We start from the raw sequence: 22,285 nt of genomic DNA on the forward strand, positions 1-22,285 counted from the left end.
GTCTCCTGGCACTTCTCAAATGACACAGCTTGGATGTCAAGTCTCTGATGAGTAGGGACCATCTCTGCCTCCCAGTTGGCCCCTTGTCCCTCCCCCATTCTTAACCAGGTTTCCATTGCTTTTATGGGAAAGGGGAGAAGGTGGATGTCAGGGAATCAACATTTAGGGGACACACCTGTTCCTCTCTTCCAGGCACTCTCTGCCTTTAGCTCACATAGGCCTCAGGATAACCTGTGGTAGGAGTTATTGTGTCCACTGTACAGATTAGGAAATCAAGACTTGTCATTCATTGAAACCACGTGAGACATTTCAATCTCAAGGTTGTCTGACCTCAAATCACGCTTTCCGCCAAGGCCTGAGAGTCTCCGCCATTCTTGCCTTTGATCTCTGCAGTTGCTTCTCAGCAAAATCTCCCATTTCTTACAAATGGACAGTCCTAAAGGAGGAATCGTTGATTCATGCACACACTGGCTCTTCCCACCCACCTGGTGCCCTGGACGGCCCCCTCCCCATCCTTGGGCAAGATGGCTGCTGTCCTATGAAAGTGCACGGAGTCCTCCACCTTCCCTTCCTCCTGGATCTCCCATGGTGGCTCTTGTCCCTGTTGCCCATTCTGTCCCAGGGTGCCGGCTCTAGGCCAGTCACTCCAGCTTGGTGCCCTGATCAGGCTTGTCCCCCTGTGGATGCTGACTTCTCCACTTGGCTCTGTGCCTGAAGGGCTCTCATTCTCAGCCCAGCTAAGGAAGGCTCCCAGTCCATGTCTGGTCCAATGCCACCACGTCTGCATTTCCAGGAAGGAGTCTGCAGGATGGAGAAGTACCGACCTCCCTGGAATCCTCAGAATCCAAGAGCCTCTGACGGGGTTGCTCTATGGAATCCCGGAGGGAAGGTGCACCAGGTCTCACACAGGCTCACATTTCATTCTCACGACCCTGAAAGGCAGTGCGAGCCCCACATGGAGACGAGGATATGGAGGCCAGCAAGGACGAGGACGTGCCAGGTGTCGCCGCCAGGGAGTTTCTCTGGGGACAGCACTCCATTTGGCTATCAGCAGAGACAAGTTCTCATCCGAGAGACCAGAGGGACTTGACCCATCCTGCCCAACCTTCTCCTGGGCCCCGGGCCTGCAGATGCTCACACCACAACACACCTGCACTGAGTTCCCTGACTGGTGTCCCCAGGCTCTTGGCATGGCAGTTGACAAAATAAGTATGAATATGGCTACTACGGATTCAGCAGCGATGCTGTGCCAACAGTGGTCCTAAAGATATGTGTGTATGGCGGGGGCAGGGGGAGGGGCACTGTATGTATGTAGGTATCTACTCATCTAATCTCATATTTTAAATAAATCTAACACAAATATAATCTCACACATATATGTAAAGCTCCTTTCCTCACTACAGAGTGAGTATGTACCAACGACTTTTCAGAACATTTTATATTTAGATAAAATCTCATTTATGTATGTATGTAATCTCATTTATATTTTTCATGTATTTGTATAAATCTTCTATATATATAAAACATCACACATATATGTAGATCACATTAAATCATTTGTGTCTATCTGCCAACAAATGTCCTAAAAATTATACATAATGGTATTTCATTTATATAAATCTTATGTATATAAAACCTTGCCTATATATAAGAATCTCATTTACTCATTAGTGACTATATGTTAGCAAGTGTTTTAAATACATATATATAATTTCATTTATATATAAATCTCATTATGCAAATCTCATATAATCATTAAAAAGGATATATGCCAACAACTGTTTTAAATATTATATATACAATCTAATTTTATATATTAATGTCATTTATATATTTAAATAAATCCCATAGATATAAAATCTCATATATAATACAGTCAAATATATACGTGTGTGTGTGTGTAAATGTCATTTAATCATTTTTTAAAAATCCCTACGAGACAGGCACAACTGTAATCCTCAAGGACTGAGAAGGGCGAACACCTATGCATATGATACCAGGTCTCAGCAGACCTCCTGGGACCCCCACTCAGACCTGCTCTCCTGAAGCCCAGAGCTCTACGTGCCTCAGTCAGGGGCAACTCCAGCTTTCAGCCGTTCATACCCCCAGTCCCAGGCATGCCCTTGACCCTGCTCTCTGGCTCCATAATCGACCACCAGCAAATCTTGGTCTGCCTTCAAATGCAACTCAGGACATCACTCCTTCACTCCTTCACCACTCAACTGTCCCACCTCTGGTTCAAGCCTTCACTGGGGGAAGATGGACAATTGCAAATTTCCTACTGGCCTCCTTGCCCTCACCCCATTTTTGCCTATTGTCATACAGCAAATCCATTAACACGCAAGTCAGTTCAGGTCACTCCTTTGCAGACCCTCCAGGGGCTCCCATCTCACTTATAGGAAAAGTTTGAGTCCCCATCACAACTCCTAAGGCCCTCCAGCATATGCCTCCCATACAAAGACTTCCCAACATGTTGAAATCACCACTTACAAGAGCCTGAAGAGTTTCTAGGTATAATGCATCTAACATTTATTAAGCAGGGTTTGTAAGAGTTTCTTTGGAATTCTACTCACCATGACACATACACACTGGGCAAGTAAATGAGGCCTTCCCTTTCATCTGAAATCAAATGGGGCTTCAGTGGGAGATGTGTATGCACCCCCTAAAACTTAGGGGACACAGTGGACTGGCATCTGACTCATGCCTGAGAAATTCTGTGGACAAGAGACCTAGGCTGACCAGCTACTCCACCAGTGAGGCAGCCGCCGATGTTCAGGAATTAGTGTGCGTCCTTGTATCTGCTTGGGTAGCAGGTGCCCCCACGAGCCACATGTGTTCCAGGCATGGCAGAGAGCTAGCTTGGGGACTCTCTTGACCTAAAAGGGCCAACAGACTTCATCTGGAGGAATTGGCAGTGGAACCAGACTCCTAGGGGCTGAAGAGGGGCCAACGGGCTGATTATATAGGGTTCATTTAGATTATAAGAGACAGGCCACCACCAACTGACGGAGGGTGTCAAGAAACCCATCCGAGTCCCCCGTGGGAGACAGTCAGCTGTAAGTATCTGTGAGGCCCAGAGAAGGAAAACCCCCATCAGGCAACAGCACCATTTGGTCCTTGTACAACTTTTCCTGCTCCCCACCAATACAACCAGAAAAGACTAGCGAGTCCCGGCAAGAGTAAATGGAACCTTAACCTGGAATGAAGTCAAAACATTGACTCTTAACTGGGACATGGCCATTTTTAAAATTATCTTTAAATTCAAGTATAGTTGACATACAATATTGTACTAGTTTCAGGTGTATAACATAGCGATTCCACAGTTATGTACTTTACACAATGTTCACCACAAGTCCAGTTATCATCTGCCACTGCAGTTATGATAATACCATTGACTACATGCCCTGTGCTGTACTTTTCATCCCCGTGATTTATTTTTTTAATTTTTTTTAGCCAGACAACACGCATGAGCATGGGGGGAGGGGGCAGAGGGAGAGGCAGACAGAGAATCCCAAGTAGGCTCTGCACCCGGCAGGGAGCCCGACGTGGAGCTTGAACTCATGACCTGAGCCAAAATCAAGAGTTGTACGTTTAACCAACAGAACCACCCAGGTGCCCCACTTTATTTATTTTATAATTGTTAAGTTTTTACCTCTTATTCTCCTTCCCCTATTTTGCCCATCCCCCCACCCTCATAATTACTGAGTTGAAACTGTGTGTGTGACTTTAAGGAACAATTATTTACCAGAAAGTTCCTGCAGCCTACTTGTGTTTTCATCTAGGATTAGGACTATCCCGTTAACCAGACTTAAAGGGACAGTGAGGAAAAAAAATTAAGTACCTTTTGGGATTACGCTCTGTTCCTGCTTATTCACTACACTGGTGAATCGTTTAATTGTTGCTGTCGATGTCGGACCAGATGCGAGTCCCAGGCCCATCTCTGTTCTTTATTTCCTGTCACTGCTGGTGAAGGGGCTCTGGAGTGGAATGTCCCATCAAAGTTAGCCTGTGAGAGGCAGTCAAAGGAACAAGGTTTGTCTTATAGATGTCACGCTTGGAACATCCGAAAGGCCTCGTCCAGGCTACTGGAAGGACCAGAGGCATTTAGATGTAAAGGACTTTTCAGGTATGACCTTGACCACTTAGGATGGAGTCAGGATCTTGCAGAAAGGGCAAAGAGGCCCACAAAGCAACAATGGGGACGATGATGACACCAGAAACCACAGAAAGAAATAGGGCGGGAAGGCCAGCAGAGGGGAGATCCTGGGCTCCAGCCGAAGCTGGCTGGCCCACGTGGACTGCACGGTGACCCAAGAAATTGAGCAACCACTAGTGCACCCCCTTCCCCACTCTGAGGGTGTCTACAATCAGGCAGGAAGGTGTTCTCTCCGGTACCACATTGTGGACAGTTCGAGAATCGTGGCAGGATTACCCAACTTTCCCACATTCCTAAACTCCGAGCCCCTATGCGACAGGGACTGTCTGAGTAATCTCTGCCTTTGAGCACCTGTGCAGGCCCTGAGACAGAACAGGTGGCTCAATGCTGCTGCTGGATGGACGGACAGTTAAGACACTGACCTTGTGCAAGTCCCTTTCCCAGATTCTCTGTTGCCGTGAACCTCAGAAAAACTCCCTTCCTCCCTGCGACATCGCCGGAGCCGGGCCTCGGAGGCTAGGTGCCCCCCACAGCCAGCCTCTCCTAAGAGCCATGTTGTGATGATCGAAGCAACAAGATCTTGTGTGTGAAAGGATTTTACACAATTCCACAGTGACAAATATTGTGTTACTGTGCACGGCAGCTGGGGTCGTACAGGGTCAAGCTCCGTGGGGGTTTATCTTTGGTGAGGAAGCAGCCCTGTGCAAGTAACCTTCCACCTGTACCAGGGAAGGAATGAAGGCTCATATCAACCCCTCTGAAAAATAATCCCTGGGCCCTCCCAAATCTATGGTCCTCTGGGGTCATGCTGTTGCTGCCCAGGGGCTACCAGCCTGAATCACTGAAGCCTCAAGTCAGGAACCCAGACACCACCTAGATGCATCAGGTGTTTCAAACCCTCTGGGGGCCCAGAAGCGTCTCTGTTCAGAAACCACAGGTTTGTGAGTTTCACGCACACAAGCAAACACAGACGAAGTTTCAACCTTTTTATTCAAAGCAGCTTCTCACAATGTATAAATACTGCATATTAGCACACATGAAAAATACAACTTCTAAGGCACCCAGAAATGTGTTCATACACGTTACAGGACCATTCACAAAGAGAGTGTACAATTTGCTCTAGACAGTCAGCATTTGATAAGTCAGAAGATTATTATCCCTCAGGACTGCACCCAGTCTCGGGAAATATTTACAACGCAGTGAGAAAGGGTCAGTTGTACCTGCTTTTATGATTCTATGAAGTACTCATACTTACAAATATTCAGAACTAGTTAAAGACTCTCCCATGATAACCTGGCAAAATAAAACAAGTAGCCTAATTTTCAAAGGTCTCCTTGGATTTTGGTGTGTGTGCGACACCCACGATCAAATCACACACTCCTAGGGTGGGCTGGGTAAGTTTTTGGTAGCCTGCTTCATTATCAGAAGTTTGGTAATAAGCCTTACCACTAGAATACCACTTCTTCAGCATCCATCATTTCTCAACCAGTTAATGGACTGGTGACCTTATCATGAATGAAAAAATGGAGCATCCCTTGGTGTGAGAACGGAGGGAAATCCTTCTCATGCCAAACAGGAATTGGAATGGGTCAATGAAGAACAAAAGGAGGTGGAAATTTAGCAATGGCAGGATGCTGCTCAGTGTAGACGCATTTTTAAAAACTCACACTGGAGGTTCCTACTCAGATGGAGCAGTCTACACTGGTCAGATCAGCTGGAAGAATGCCAGGCCTCCACCTTTTATGATATGGATAAAGGCTGGGACTGCACAGCAGAAACACCCACCTGAGACGGTGAGTTTCAATCTGAGAAACTCCTCTTTCAGAGCCTTCTCAAGGTGATAATAAATCCCTCTGCGTGCCAGCCAGGTTGGTGGAAGTGAGCTGCTTCTCTGTGCCAGAAAGCACGCACACCTCTGTCTGGATGTGCCTACAGTCTATGAAACACGTGCTTTGTTGGATTAATGGAATTCTTTGGTCCTTGGTTTTATGAAAGGCAATATTTTCACAATCCTGTCAACGTGGACATCAGCAAATGACTTCCAGCTGGGACTAATGGCACAGGGACAAACTTAATACCAGATGGAACACTCTACACCCTCCAAACTTCCTGGAGTCCCCTGAATGCGCGAGCTCCAGCATCAGGTCAGGTGCTGGGCCAATGAGGCATGGTCAACCAGGAGAGACACTAGCTGAGGCTTCAGATCTGACATCCCTTCTTCGGACTGCCACACACACTGCAAACACGGGAAGGAAATCTCCACCCTGATGACAGACTTTATGAACGCTTACGAGAGATGCACTCAATAACTTGACGTTTAGCCATACGAGAGCCCTGGTCTCCAGTCATCTTTAAAGCCTTAGTAAGGAGAATCAGTTGGTGGCTAGGGAAGCGTGGCCAACCGAAAGGAATCATAATTAAAAAAAAAAATTTAAGTCCAAACTCTAGATGGTTTTATTAGATCCCAGACACAGTGGATGGACCACCAATGAGCTCTATGACTTAGACTCCACTAACACAGCCCCGGGTGGACGGACTCAGCTGACGTGAGGTTCTTCATCTAGTTTGCCTTTGCCCTGCTTAACTCAGGTCTGAGTATGGCTTCACACACATAGTTCATGGAAAAGACACTCAGGACACGTGGGAATGCTGAATACGTAACTGAAATCGACTTCAGATTGTCTACACAGTAAGACTCACATGTAAACTTTGTTAACATCTCTCAAGGAGTGCTGACCTCAGCCAGGCTGGACGGTTCCAGGTCACCCACGAGGGATCTGGGGTCAACCGCCAAGGTCAGGAGCAGGAAATGCCGTTTGTTCAGAACAAATGATGAACCAGCAGCCCTCCCTGTGACCATGTCTAAACCATGTGAATAGTACGAAGGGTTCTCCGGAAAACCTGTCCTTGGTCCATTCATATGGCCGAGGACAATCACCAAGCTGCCTATCTGGTTCCTGCCGCCATCAGCTCAACCAAACTCTTCACGTTAGCCATGACTTACAGACTACGTTGAGTCCGTCAACATGGCTTACGTTGCTTGGAAGAAACAACAACCCGTATTACCCTTTTTTTTTTCTTTTTTCTTTTTTTTTTCTTTTTTCTTTTCTTTCTTTTTTTTTTTTTTTTTTTTTGCAACAAGCTTAAGGCTCTGTTCACAGACTCCATCAACTGCCACACAGTGAGACTTTATGGGGAGGTCCTAAACTACATATGTTGCAAAGGTTGGAAAATTGACTGATCCTAATGGTAAGGCTTATCCACAAATTCAATACGTTTTCAAATTATACTTCAAACTCAATTACTCTGAGAAAAAGAAAACTAACCTGCTCCCCAACAATATAAGAGCAGTAGATTCTAATGAAAAAAAAAATAAAAGAAAACCATTGGCACCAAACCAGTATGCTATTTTTTGAAAGAACAAGTGATATTAATGGAAAAGATTGCCTAAAACGCATATCCTAACTTATCACAGAAATATAAAAGTTTATATTCTGAAAATATATACTGTATTAAAGTCTGTAAGCATTTCAACCAAAATTTGCAGAAATAACTGAGCAACACTTATCTACAACAAAAATATACATGCAAGACAACCCCCAAATGGTTTCCCTTAAATATCTACAAAGGCAAAGTGTAGATTTTTAAAGATTATACAAAACCATTTACAGAGAATAAAATAAAATACTTAAGAAATCTCATTTAGAGTCTTAAATACTGTGTATATTAGTGAGAGTGTCTAAACTAATATGTACAACAGATCTGAGTGTCTGAATACAGAAACACAGAAGAGAAGCAATTCTGCATTTTAAATATTCACTTAGGAAGATTTGAAGATGTTTCTGTTTGTTTCTCTTAAAAAAATTTCCACAGAAACTAGATCGGAAAATTGCATGAATGTGACTCAATTTCAAATTAAAAAAAGTTTACAAAATCTTTTAAACCAACAATTAATGGGAAATGCAATTCAGCATTCAGTCGAGGCTTTTTAAATGTGGATATTTGGAGCTTCAGTTGCATTGATCAGAGTCCATTTTGATCATTATTTTTCCATCCTTATACTAAACTTCATATGGAAGAAACATATTATCATGCTTCAGAGAGAACATTTCCTAGTTTAATCTATACCGAACAAGTATAACATTTTAAACCAATTCTCTACTACCTTCTCAGAGCTATCCGATTCTGTTCTTAGAGGGTAATTCGTGATGGTTTTTGCCCACAGACATTATTTAAAAGCAGGAAGGGACACGTGGGTACATCGGCATCCATGTGCGGTTTCCACGTTGGCAACGTTTGCAGAGTCCTCTTGGAACGGGACTGCTAACTGCAGTGGCCCCATCACAGGAGGCTGGGTACTAATCACCGGGGCTGGAGCAGAGAGGGGAGGGGAAGTCTACTGCGTGGCCCGCAGGATGCAAAGGGTGGGTTCCCTACAAGGCTCCTCGACTGAAGAAGTACCCTCACTTGCCACCCACAGCGGTTCTCCCAACCCCAAGCCAAGACCAGGCAGCTCCTCACAGACATGCCCGGGCTCTGGGAAGGGACAGACATAGGGTGGGGGTGGAGGCAAAGCAGGGTAAAGAGAGGGGAGAAGGGATCCTATGGGGGGAGAGAAGGCGCTGTAACCAAAGATAAAAAGTGAAAGCCTGAGCACCCTGTCTAGAGAAAGTTCTTAGGGTAAACCCGGACACATGCACAGGTCTGGCATTTTCCATCCCACGTCAGGTTGCTAAAAGTGACCAGGATTTCATTTCCATATTATCAAAACCACCATCCATAAAGTCAAGAATTCAGCAATGCAAGCCACCCTGCAGCCAGCGCATCTCACCTACTTTTGCCCAATCTGTGGAACACCCTCCTTGAATCAACTGTATAGAAACAACCAAGACACAGACCATCTTTCAAAACACCTCCTGTTATACCCAGCACCTACAAATGCACAGCAGGAGTTCTACCCTACTAACGGTTTCACATTCTTACCCTACCGTCAGAAGTCCTTCCAGTGGGGAAGGGTCCTGAGGAGAGGGCCCTTCAATAGAGAGAACCAAGGCCATCTTTGGGATCACATCCAGAGGAACTTCACACTCACTGTCTACAGGACCATGTTTCTAGCCTTAGTGTGGACACTCATCCCGCTCTAAAACACAAGGCAGACCGAAACCTGAGGCAACAGCCTCCATGTTCTCAGCAGGGCTCCCCTCCCCACACCACGCTCAGCGAGCGCTCCCTGCTCCACTCACTGCCTCCAACAAGGGCCAGGACAGCCTGGTGACCGCAGAGGGAAAGAGAAGATGAGGGAGGCAAGGAGGCCTCTGAGAATACTCAGGGGTTGTGACGGACAAGGACAAATCCCACCACTCTGAGAACCTAACTGGCCCACAGAAGGGTGAAGCCTTGTGCAGAACACGTGCCCGTCTTTCTCTGCTCCAGACCTGAGGCCTACCTTTCTCTTCATCAACCCAAACCCAAACCAACCCCCACCCCTTCTCTGTAGCTGATCCATGGACTTTGGGATGATGGTCTAAATTCAGATGCTGGGGTCCCCATGCAGCCCAGGGACCCTGGGACAGGAGACTTCATCCCTGGTTATTTCTCCCTGATGTAAGTAAACAGCTAGAAAAAAGATCGTCTGCGCTTCTAAACACGAAATGATTCAGACCTACTGACGGCTCAACAGAGTGGGAGCTCTTCCCCCACCTCCCCTGGAAGGCCAAACCCAGACAACACGGTCCACACGGAAGAAGTGGACTCTGAAATCCAAGTTCAGTTGTTTGCCCCAAAGACAAAAGGCTCACTCTAGATAATATGCAATCTCTAGGCAGGGCCCATTAGCTCTTCCTGACGTCACGAATTAGGGGCTGGGTATGCCTCAGTACCATTCAGGCTGGAGGCCCCTTTATCTCCTTCAAGGCAGCAGAGGGAAGAGAAAACTCTCCCATAATTTCTCCTAAGAACAGAGATTCAATTATTACAGCTGAAAACCATTTTGCATAAAGAGGATCTGGTGCAGAGCTATTCCTTTTATCCACGGGGATCCTTCCATTTACATCTCTCCGAATTTTATTTCTGCGTGGTTCATTGCTAGAATGCACCGAACGGCATGAACCTTGTATGGGATTTGGTCCAGGGCAGTATGAAAATAATATCTGTGTCAACGACAGATACCATAATATATAAACAAAAATAAATAAATTAAATAAGTTTGATTAAAGAAAAAATTTCCTAGTAGTTCATGTTTTTGTAAAACTAGCTTTACATATAATACACATAAATTATCAGAATTTCCACTTACATTGTTTTAAAAATATATATTTAACAAAACATTCCTAAACATACAATATCTGGGTTTGCAAATCACTCAATTGGGTTTTAAGACCAAGCCCTAAAAGTCACACAGATTTGCATCAGAGAGAAGACTGAGGCTGGCTCTACACAACTGTTTTGCTCAGCGGTCTGGAAATTCCCTAAGACTGATCGTCCCCTGTCACCGGATCTGCACTTAACCAGAGAGAGCCACAGCCAAGTCTCCAAAGCAGAGGCACTGTGTAGACACAGCCTGAGTCAGAAGGATGGGGAAAACTGGTCTCCCCCTTCCTGGACCGGGATGGTGCATTTCAGCGAGTGGGGAGAGGACAACAGTATCTGGCAGAGGCCTGGGAAGATATAGCCCTCGATAGCTCTCTGGCCAGTGGAGGGGCGGGGAGGGGGAGGGGGAGGTGGGGGGGGCATGGAGGAAGCCGAGTATGCTGCGTTTCCCATCTGTTATACAAAATCAAACCAATGCAGATCAACCAAAGGACAGGAGGAAATGGACACAAGAGAGCCACCCTGACAAACTCCTTAGCCGACGCACGCCGTGCCCAGATTTCTGAAGCACAGGGCAAAGCTGGAAGTCAGGTGCCCTCGTGCGCTGGGGCAGGCGGGCTGGGGCTCTTCAGACTTCATAAATTTTGTCCTGCAGGTAGCTGAACAGGGAATCCAGGCCCTTGGAGGAGCTCCAGAGCTGCTTGAGCATGAGGCATTCTTTCTCGTTCACATCTTCAAGCACAGACTTCAGGAAGCTCCGCACGAGGCATTTTGACTCTTCCAACACCTGAAGGGAAACGCATAAGCCTCGTTAGCCGGCACCAGGGACTGTGCTCCGGAAGAACGTACTCAGCCTAGGAGGCACCAGTTAACCTTCCGATGTCCAAAGCCAGAGGAGACTGCCTGCTGCCTGCCGTCCAGAACTTCCCAGGCCCATGTCCCCAGCAATGCCAGGAATGGGCTCCAGGCGTGCCAAGGCGATGAGCCCTCGGTCCCTGGAATGGCGCAGTGGGGCCTGTGTTACCCCCGACCGCAAGAGCTCTGTCCTGGACCCAAGGGTGACATAAGCTCAGTATCATTTTCTATAGGTGTCATGAGAAAGTTTGGGAAATACCCACTTTCACCTCCAGTGCTTCACTCTGATTATCTGTGCAATGGTGACAATGATGCCTAACTTAAGGATGGTTGGCATCACAGAGGAGGATAACGAACGGATGGCTGTCAGAGTATCCAGAGGACTCACCCCACCCGGGAGCGTCTCTTATTTAGCTTTAGGAGTAAGAGCAGCAGCAAGAATACTAGCAATCATTGTAGTAATGAGTAGTAATAATTGCAATAATTGTAGTGATGTGTAGCAACAGTGATGACAATAGTAATAATGCTACAGTATTAGAGTAGCGGTAACAGTGGGGATGTTAGCAATGTCATAGTGAGGATGGTAGTGGCGGTGATGATACTATAGTATCATGGTAGTAACACGGCGACAATAGCAGCGATATTGGGAGTATGGTAGTAATAATGGTAGTAATAGTAAAAATCATCACAGTCATGAGTAATAGCAATCCTAACCGATCACAGTAATAATGGCAATGCTATCAGAAGTATGTATGAGAAGTGTTTTCCCTGCTTTCTTTCATTTCGTCCTCACGATAACTCCATAAAGAGGTAGTATCTTTATCTCCACATTACGATGCAGGACCTGAGCTCTGTAGAGTCAAGGTGCCTGAGCTGCGGGGCGCACACGGCCTGCAGACGCCGGCTGACCGGGGTGGGCCGTGCTGCTGCCTCGCTCTGGCGCAGGGACTGGGGGGGACTGAGGCGCCCAAGCGTCCTTCATCCTTCCGTGGCCTCCACCCTTCGCTGCAGACATCAAGGCTTTGCTGCACACTCTCCCACAGTGCTTTCAAACAGAAAAAGCAGGACAAGGGCTCCCTTGCTCAAGCGGGCTGGAACGAAGCTGGGATCTTCCTACTCGGCCTGGGCTGGAGGCTAAGGGGAGTGCGAATGGGCCGCAGACCGAGGCCGCCTCCCGCCTCACAAGAGTTCCCCTGAAGAACACCGTCTCCTAGGTCGCAGAGCAGTCCTTTCCCGAGCAACTCACCCCAAAGCTCCTGAATTCACAACTGTTGCCAGGAGAGATTTCCTTGTAGCATTTCTTCAACAGTTCGCCCGCCTGAGTACCTCTACTGCCCAAAGACCAGATTCCACGATGGAGCTTTGCGGTCTCTCTCCTACCTTCCTTTTCAACTTTAACGGCCCTCACATACCCCCTGAACCTCCTTCCACCACCATGAGCCGCTGCCTGAACTCCACAGGGGTTTTCGCACTCGTGTGCCCTCACTCACACCACTTCCTCTGCTTAGAATTTCTACGTGCTTCTCCGTGCAGCTGATCCTAGGCTCATCAACCATCCCTGTTTGCCCAGGACCATGGGGATTCCTGAGACATGGGATTTCCAGTGCTAAAACCAGGACAGCCCCAAGCAAAGTGGGATGAGTGGGTCACAGCAGTTATCAGGAAGATTAAAAGACAATCCGCATCAGAGATTAGCAGAGTGCATGGCCCATAATACATGTTCACCAACGATGCAGGACCGTCACCAGTCCATCACCATCACTGGCACTGTCAGGCTTCCAGGGAGCAGAGTTTACACACAGTAGGTGCCCAATCAAGACTAATGAGGCAAATCGGGAGAGGCATGGCAGCTGGGACAGGGGGGAGGGGGAGAGGCATGCAGCCAGGATGTTGGGGGCGGGGTGTTTCGCACAGACAGAGAGAAGGAAGAGACACTCAGGGGTCTGACCCCATAAATCTAACCCAGCACCTCCCTGACTCCGAAGCACTCCAAGGCCCACCCCCACCCCAACCGTATTCTCCCAAATCACCTTTCTCATTTCCTGGACTGGCCCTGTGGCTCCAGGAGCAGCCTTTGCTCCACCTTTCCACAGGATATTTCCATACTGTGCTCAGAGTGACTTTTATGAGATAAAATCGACACTTAATTAAAATCCGGCTCCTCTGCAGAGGTGTTATTTATTTGTCTATTTTTCATTGTGTCTTCAGAGTCAAATGGCGACGTTTAAGAGTGCCACACACTCGGTGGGTAAAATGAGACATGAGGACGGCGTGTACTGGCTTCTCTCATCTCCAGGACGGTTTAACACCCTTCGTCCTTATGTGCCTTTGTTTCTCATATTCTTTGAAAACTACACATGTTTTGTGCTTCTGTGTGTGTCTAGGACTTTCTTTTAAGGCAACGCGCTCTACCCCAGGGTATAAATCTCTTCTGTGAGGTTTTTAGACTGCACATGATGGAGAATCTCTAAGAATGCTGACTGTCTGTCCCCGGATGCAAGCTCTCGACCCCAAGAGAAGGCATTTATGGTTTTATACACATAGACACCCTGCATGACCTTTGGCAAGTCAGTGAGTCCCTCTCAGCCTCATCACCCTCATCTGTAAAATGGGTCTGTTACAAGGACAAGCACACAAAGACACGGGAACTCACCACGGCGCTGCAGGAGGCCATCTCCTTGACCCGCAGCATGACCTCCTGGCTGAATGTGGTTGGCCAGAAGACCTGGGACACAAGTCCCCGGCTGCACGCCTCCTGGGCGGTGAGCTTCCGCCCACAGAACAGCATCTCGTTGGCCTGAAAAAAGCAAAGGCAGGGGAAGGCTGAGAGCCCAGGGTGCCTCCCATGTCTAGTAGCGAGGCCTGGGCTTGACGGGTACCACTGTCCTGGTTCTCTACAGCACGGCTCTCAGCCGGGGGGCGGGGGGGAGTCAGATAAGCTTTGGGAACGACGTGCAAACATCTGCATCTGTGTGCATCTTTCTGACCAGAGAGTCCACACTTTTCCTGAAATTCCCAAAGGAAGCCACGTACTGACTGTGGGTTCGTCTGCCCGACACCCCTCCCCACATCTGGCAGCAGACCCACAGGAGTGAGCACGCACCTGGGGCGGGGTACAGCCCAGTGCTGACACCCCAGCCATGATGACTGGTCCACGGAGGAACAGGTGCGTGCCCCGCTCTCCGAGAGGTTTCCTGGTGAGAGGCGATGGGAGAGACTCTCTCTCCCTCCCCAGTTGCATGAGAAAGTCAAGGAGCCCATGGCCACCCACTGCTGTGTCCCCAATCTTTGGAGAGATGGGTCCATAAAGAAAGGAGGGATGAAGAACAACAGGCCTGACTGAGCTGGGATTCCTGGATCCCAGCACCCCCACAGAAGGCTCCACTTCTGCATATGCAAATTATGGAAGCCACTGCATTCTTTTCTTCCTGCTTTAAGCCAGTTAAAAGTGTCTCCATCACTGGCAGCCAGGAAGTCCTACATAATCCCATCGTACCAACGCAGACAGGCGCATGTCTCCTGCTGGCCCAGGGCTGTACATACCTCTGCCCAGTTGCGAAGGGTGAAAAGCATCCTCCCCACCTGACCACCTCCCTCCCCACCTTCTGTGGTTCCCTCCACACCCTACTCCCCAAAGAATTTCCTTTTGCTTTGCACTTCACAGCTGTCATAAACATCCTGGGAGGCACCTGATGGATAAGGTCCTAGGCACAGACAGTGCAGTGTTTCACCACTAAAACTTACCAAGTGACTCTCCCGCTGATAATTAGGGTGTAATGGTCACCACCATGTGATGGGGTCCCTATCTCTTTCAGGATAAATCCCCACCACCTTCACGCAGCAGACAATCCCTTCCCTGACCTGCCATCCATCTGCCTGCCCCTATATGCTGAGCCGTTCTTGGATCGATGTGGAAACGCCAGGCTCTCTTGGCTGCTGGATCTCTGCGCATGTTTTCCCCTTTGTTCTGGTTGTCACTGATGGGTCATGATGACCCAAGGGCCAATCTTTCATGCCAGAGTAGAGAAATTTATCAGGTTGGTAATGAGCCTACAGCATGCACTTGGTTAGAGGTTTGAAGACAAATCTCTGTCCTTATACTTATTTAGAAACACCTCTGTCTCGGGAAGGAGAAATGAAAGGAAGGAACGCTAGAGAAGGAGCCCAACAGGACACGGTCGGGAAGAACATGTCTCAGTCAGCAACATTCTTGGAGTTTCAGAAATGATTGAAATAAAAGAGAGACAGAAAGAGATAAGACTGTACAATGTTCACATTTTTGCAACCACAAAGGACAGGGAGGAATGGAAGTGGCACTGACTTTGGGCAGAGCATGGTGGCCGAGATCAAAAGGGAAAGTGTTTGCTTCCTGGGCTCCCTGCCTGCCTCATTCTTCTGCCACTGGTGAGACTGTGAACGGCCTCAAGCAGACCCAGCCACAAGTCCCTGAATCTGAATGGCCTCCCTGATCCCACCTGCTGGCCCTGCTGCATAGACGAGGAGGTGCCAGTGGGTGTGGGGCTGCTGGTGGTCTCCACTGATCTTGTATTTTCTCTTCCTGTTTCATGCCACCATCAAAGAGTGACAAGCCCACACAGAAGGGGTAGAATGCAGGTTCTCATCCTTCCAGACTCACTAGGGAGGTGCCCCTGCCGGGAGCTTTCTATAACGACCCCTGAACCTTCCCACAGTCCAGCAGTAGGGCCACTGGCATAGTTACCCCCTCCCCAGGTGGGAAGGCCAAGGTTTATAGGATCAGAACAGACGAAAACACAGACTTCAGGATCAGACACCCTTGTTCTGCCTTCTGCTTTGCCCTGGGACCCTATGCAAATCTCTTTACTTCTCTGAGTCTGTTTATTCATCTCTAAAGTGGGTACCAGTTAGCACCTGTGAGGATCCAATGAGATAACAAAAGAGCAGGGAAATGCCATGCCAGCCATGCGTCAGCGCCCACAGACGGCATTATCAAGGATGGAGCCTCCATGTTACTCATCCTTGTACTCCTAGGCAGGTAAGGCAATGCCTGGGGCCTTCTGGAAGCTCACTTAGGTTTGTGGGCTCAAAGGAGCAACACCTGCCAGAATTTCACCTCAACTCTCCATGCCTCAGTTTATCTGTAAAACGGAGAGCAATAGGACCTACTTTTGCAGGTGCTCAGAAGAGTGAATGAGGCCATCTCGTGGAAAGTGACCAGTAAAGTGGCCGGCACATAGGAGGTGATCAGTGCAAGCTTAGAGACTCTTGCTGGGCCAACCCACTCAGTCCTTGGTCATCAGAGTGCCCATTTGGTTTTAGTGTATAATGCATCACAGGGGACATATTTTTCAGAATAGGAATCACAAAGAGACAGCAGAGAGCGTCATCCCCATGCAGAATCTCAGTACCAGCAACACTTTAGTGAGGACCCACTCATCCCGGGTGCGGCTGGCACCTGAGGGTTTCAGCCACGGACCTCAGCCCGGGGTGCGGTGAGGGAGAATCTCAGGAATCCTAAGGGTGGAAGAGGTACTGAATTCAGTCTGCTGTGTCAGGAAAGCAGGTGGTGAGTGTGCTGAGCCCACAGGCCTTCAGGGTCACCTGGGAGTTACCTTTTGGAGTTGGGGGATGTGAACATCAAGGCCAGAGACCAAACAGGAAACAGGACAAGAAGGGCTGGGTCATTAAAACACTGAGCTTTGCCAGAGAGCTCAAACTCAAACCAGAAGATAAATTATTAGAGGGCCACGGAGAAGTCTGGAATGACGAGGGTGGTGGAAAGAGTTTCCAGGAGCATCTGCCACAGCAGAGCGAGCAAACAATGTTAGAGCTGACCACGGGCCCACTGGGTTCAACACAGGAGGTCACAGGTGTCCCTTGCAATGGAATGTGGCAGGTTTCTTCAATATTAGAGCGCCTACATCCACACATGTGGGTGCTGGGACTTTCTAGAACTGGTCTGAAAGAGGCACGAGATCTGCTTACTCCCCTTCTCAGAGGGACAAGCTGTTACAAAGGGATGCAAATTGATTTCAGACAATACTGTCTTTCAGAGAGCCCCCAATTGCAGACTCATTCCTCGGGTGTGGGTCCTATTTTATGACCTACTGGTTAAGAGCACAGACTCTGAAACCTGATAATCTGTGATCTGATCCCACGACTGCCACTCCCACTGTGTGACCCTGGACAACTCACCCTCTCTGAGCCTCAGTCTCCAATCTGTCAGGTGGGGATAACAACTGTCCTACCTTACCGGGTTGTAGGAGGATGTCCTGAGTTAACGGCTCTCAAGCACTGCTGTGCTTTCTAAGTGGCCCCTGACCACACCTGCCTCTGCTGGTACAGAATCTGACTGTGGCCCCCAAGTACTCCATCACTTGCTCACACACCACTGACGGCTTACCAACACGTGACATGGCTGTTCCTTAACTTCTCCAGTTTAGCTTGCCATCTGTGTGATGGAGACCATAACACAGGTTCTCCAGGGGGCACTGTCTGTGATTACCAAATCCCTTCCTGCTTTTGGAACACGTGGCAAGACTACATTTCCCAGCCTCCCTTGCAAGTGGGTGTGGCTACACCACTGAATCCTGGCCAGTGAAATGTGAGGAGAGGTGAAGATGCCCCTTGCAGGCCTGGCCCATGAAAACCTCCAGGCTCTCTCCACATGTCCACTGGCCAGAAGCAAAGGTAGGTCTACTAGACGGAAGCGCCTGGGCCCCCAGTCAGTGTGGACAGCTACTTCATCTACATTTTACTGTGGCAGGAATGAGAAAGAAATGTTTGCGGTTTGGACCCTAGGATTGCAGGATTGTTTGTTACAGCACACAGCCCACTCTAATACATGCTCTTATCAGGTTGTTGTGAAGAATGAGATAATGTAAGCAAAGTGCGTAGGTAAGCGAAATGAACTTAGTTTAGTTAGCTTAAACTACTATGTGCTTTAACTAGTTAAGTGCTTAATTAAGTGAACTAACTGAATTAACTTAGGTGAACAAAGTACATGTTTGATAAGCGAATGTCCCCATCGTCCTCTCGACCCTGGGCCTCACCTGCCGCTGGCATCAGGCACCAGTGGCTGAAGGCTCCAAGATGAGCCTGAGCTCATTCCCGCTCCTCTGGGGAGGCAGACGAGGCAGAGACACTCAGCATATTTTATAGAGTGGGTGCACCCCTGGGTTCCGTATTCATAGGAAGGGCCATACCCTAAATCCAGGACAGAGAAGGGGTCTTGTTGGGACCCAGAGCCGCTTATCCCAAAGAGGGATCTTGCCCGAGGAACACGGGGACTTACCAGTGCGACGCCCAGGATCTGGGGGAAGGTGTATGAGGAGCAGCCAGCGGGCGTGAGGCGGATGGTGGCATAGGGGGTCTGAAACCAGGCTTTCTCGCTGGCCCACACGATGTCGCAGAGGGGCAGGATGGAGGCACCCAGGCCCAGGGCAGGCCCATTGATCGCGACCACAATAGGCTTCTTAAACTGGATGAAGGCCTTCACAAAGTCCCTGGGAGAAAAAAGAAGACCCTCTTTAACAGGTGGGCAGGCTGCCAAGACCTGTTCGACACCCTTTAACCTGCGGAGGCTGAAATAAGCTTCCCTGGTGCTGTGAAGCACCCTCAGGTCGTCAGAGGGAGGTAGGTGCCAGGCAAGCGTCTCATTCTCCTGAACACTGAGCCACTGAGCTGCAGTCACAAGCACAGCACATTCAGTGGTCGGTGGCACATTTTCAGAAAGAAATTCGTGGGGTGACCACATGTCCCACTTTGCCCAGATGGTCCTGGGTCATGGCCATGGTCCCAGCCCTGAACCAGTTACCATTCCCTGGATATTGACAAATTGTAACCATCCTAAGGAAGACAACCTGAACATCAAGGTTCAGAACCAGAAAGAAAACAAAAACGAGGGCATTACAAGGAGGCATATTTGAACGCAAGGAGAGAATGTTCTAACAGCACTGGCCGAAGGTGGAATGGCTGGCGTTGGGAGGTATGAACTCCTCATTATTGGATGTATTCCAATTTTGGCTGGATGACCACTTTAGGTGATGTTATAGAGGGAATTCAAGCTTCAGATGGTGGGCACAGGTGATGTTTAACCTTTCTTTTAATCCTAAGATTGTTTGATTCTGAATCACCCACAGGGATGCCAGATTCATCAAGGGTGGTTCTAGAATGCTGACAAGGATCTGCATATTGTGGTGGCTTCAACCAAAACTGGGGAAGGACACTGAGCTCCCTGGAGGCATGAGGCATCTGGGATCATGGCTCTGGGATTAGTATACATTTTATTCCCCTCCCCTTCCTCATCGAGCAAAGTTCCAACGTGGATCTGTACATATTCAGCAGAGCCAACTCTACTTTCTTTGCCCTAGAATACTCTTTGCCTCTTCCACAGCTGCTCTGTAAGATCCATAAATGTTAATACTCATCTGGACATGGAGAAAAGATCCAAGACATCTAGTAAAACCTGCATCCTTCGTTATTCTCAGGTGGAAGACTGGAAACTACCAAGAACTCACAAGAATAAAATCCATACTCCTGACCGTGACCTTGGTCTGCTTCTGCTTACTTCCCCAGGCTCATTTCTTGTCTCCTTCAAGCCTGCTCACAGTACATGGCCTGCCTGGGCCTTCTGAGAGTTCTTGGAAAACACCAGTATCACAATTTGCAATTATCCTAATTATTTGCTTGCCTACTTGCTTTTGGATTTTCCTCTCTCTTCGGCTCCTTGCAGAAACCCGCGGTCTGCCTCATGCATGGCGTGGTGCCCATACCTACTGGAGTTCACCCTGAGTAAGTAACTGCCAAATAGATAAAGAGTCTTCCAGGAGGAGTGAAGACTGCAGATGTGCAGCCGGGATGCGCTCGCCGCTCGCCAGACCCGCTTTCCCTTCCCTCCTCTTCCTGAGTCTGCTGCTGGAGCACTTCCCCACCTCCCTCACCTCACCGTTGGCTGTGGCCAAGTAACCAAACGCTGGCCGATGGAATGTGAGTGGAAACCCGTGCCCACTTCCAGGCCTGAGTGCAGAAACCCCCCACCGTGCTGCAAACCCTTTCATCTTGACGGGCACAGCCGTCTTGGAGGGCCTGCGCTGAGCCACAGGACGGACGGAGTCTGCGTTCTTGAGTCACACTTGGAGGACCGCCATGGGCTGATCAGTAGCATCCATTTTAGGTTCCCAAATATAAGAAGTAAATTTCTATCCCAACTGAGCCATTACACGTTTTGGGGGTTCATTCGTTGCAGCAGCTAGTACTTCATGAATACAAACGTCCAGCTGATTTATCCCTTCTCAGCTGCTACCATTCCCCTGCAATCCTTACCAAAGCATGTGGGCATCACGCTGATACGCTGGCATCGGATTCCACGGTGAGAAGCCTGGGGGGGATCTCACGCCCTGTACGTTGTCATGTAAGTACGCACCCTTCCCCAGGCTTGAGGCATCCCGTCTCCTGACTCCTGTGGGTGGTTTGTGAGTAGAAGGCAGAGCTCTCTCAGCCACGGCCGGGCCCATCACTGCTGACCCCATCGCTGCTGACCCCCGAAAGGACACTGCTGCACTCTGGCACCACGACCCTCTGAGTCCTGGTTTCTTAGTGGTCCATTTCCGGGACTGACTTCCTAACTTCATGGCCTCGGTCACTGGCCTTAACATGTGCTTTTTACCAAATGCAATTTGGAGTCTGCACCATATGTGGGGCTTCTTGGCAGGGACCTTGGAACCACAGGGTCTGGGTGATTTGGGGCCAACATTCCATATCTTAACCCCTTCATACAATTGCAGGACCTTGAATCTCTGAGTTGGAAAGGACTTCAGGAGTCGTCAGGCCAAATCTTCCTCTCAGTGCAGGATTCCCTCCCCAGCGTTGTGAGCACACACCACCCTCCAGCCATTGTGGAACACTTTCAGTGAAGACGGTCCTTCCTACCAAGACGCCTCCCCACTGTGCACCCCGTGAGGGTCTCTCTGACACCCCCTCCCTGCTCCAATCTCCACATGGCAGCCCTTCAAGAATTCACCTCAGCCCTCACAACCTTATGGGAGCATACCATCCCAGAGCCCAGAGCCTTCCCTCTGTGGTCTCCCACCAGAGCCCAGTGCGGAGGGATCACATGTCGGAGGAGGGCTAAGGGGACCGAGTGTGCCCAGCTCTGCCCCTGCACCCCCACGCCATCCTGTTTCGGCCCAAGCTGTCTCGTGGGCTCATGTCCTGGATATGAAAATGCACTGCACAGACCATTCTCCCCATCCTCTTCCTCTCGCTCAAGCAGAAGGTCTCTATCACAAGGGCCCAGTGGACACAGAAGCCCGACAGCAAACAGGATATGCATTACAGATGCTGCCGCTCGGATGTCTGATCCTGACCCGGGTGGCGGGACGGTGTGGGGGAGATGGCTTGCCATCTTCTTTGGCATCAAAGTCCATCAGTCACGCTCACTCCAGCCCCCGCAGCTTCCTCCACTCAGCCTGAGCCCTGTGCTCTCTGCCTGCCTCAGTGTTGGGCTGCTCCGATGTGGCAGAAGGAGCAAGGACTTTGGGGTCAAGTCTCCTCTGTCCCTAACTAGTAGTGAGATCTTGGACAAGTTACTCACTCTCCGGAATCCCATTTTCGTCCCTGTCAAATGGCAAAGCCAATGGTTTGTCACTGTAGGGCCGTATGGGAATTAAAGGAGACAGTGCCTGGCATGCAGGAGCCCTCAGCCGTGAATGCTTACAGTACTACAGTCAGTGCCCCTGCTGGGCAGGGCGGATGCTGCTCTCACTCCATTCTCAGGGGTTGGTGATCCACCCTCCAGGCCCAAAGGAAACTCTGAAGCAATGATTCACACACAGGGATGTCTGGATTCCACCTGGAGCCACTGGCATTTCCTGTGTGACCTGGCTATCTATTCCCTTTAACCGGAGCGCCAGGGTGCAGCTCTCCCACTGCCAAAGTTCAGAGCCAAGTCAGCCACTAGGAGACCTCTGAGCACCAGGCACACAT

The 22,285-nt window shown here is 49.1% G+C and overlaps 1 protein-coding gene across 1 annotated transcript in view; it reads right to left on the reverse strand.

Annotated features, from left to right (window-relative positions):
- Positions 1 to 5,128: 5,128 nt before the first annotated feature.
- The window catches only part of CDYL2 (chromodomain Y like 2), a 166,139-nt gene continuing 148,982 nt past the window's right edge, over positions 5,129 to 22,285 (reverse strand). The window contains exons 5-7 of the mRNA XM_045796056.2: positions 18,594 to 18,804; positions 13,974 to 14,117; positions 5,129 to 11,252 (exon numbers count right to left, since the gene is read on the reverse strand). Coding sequence (XP_045652012.1) covers positions 11,094 to 11,252; positions 13,974 to 14,117; positions 18,594 to 18,804 — 514 coding nt within the window. The 3' untranslated portion in view covers positions 5,129 to 11,093. The remainder of the gene's footprint in view (positions 11,253 to 13,973; positions 14,118 to 18,593; positions 18,805 to 22,285) is intronic.

The sequence above is a fragment of the Ursus americanus genome, chromosome 21 (assembly GCF_024610735.1).
Source record: "Ursus americanus isolate L20-20 chromosome 21, mUrsAme1.1.p, whole genome shotgun sequence".
Lineage (NCBI taxonomy): Eukaryota > Metazoa > Chordata > Mammalia > Carnivora > Ursidae > Ursus > Ursus americanus.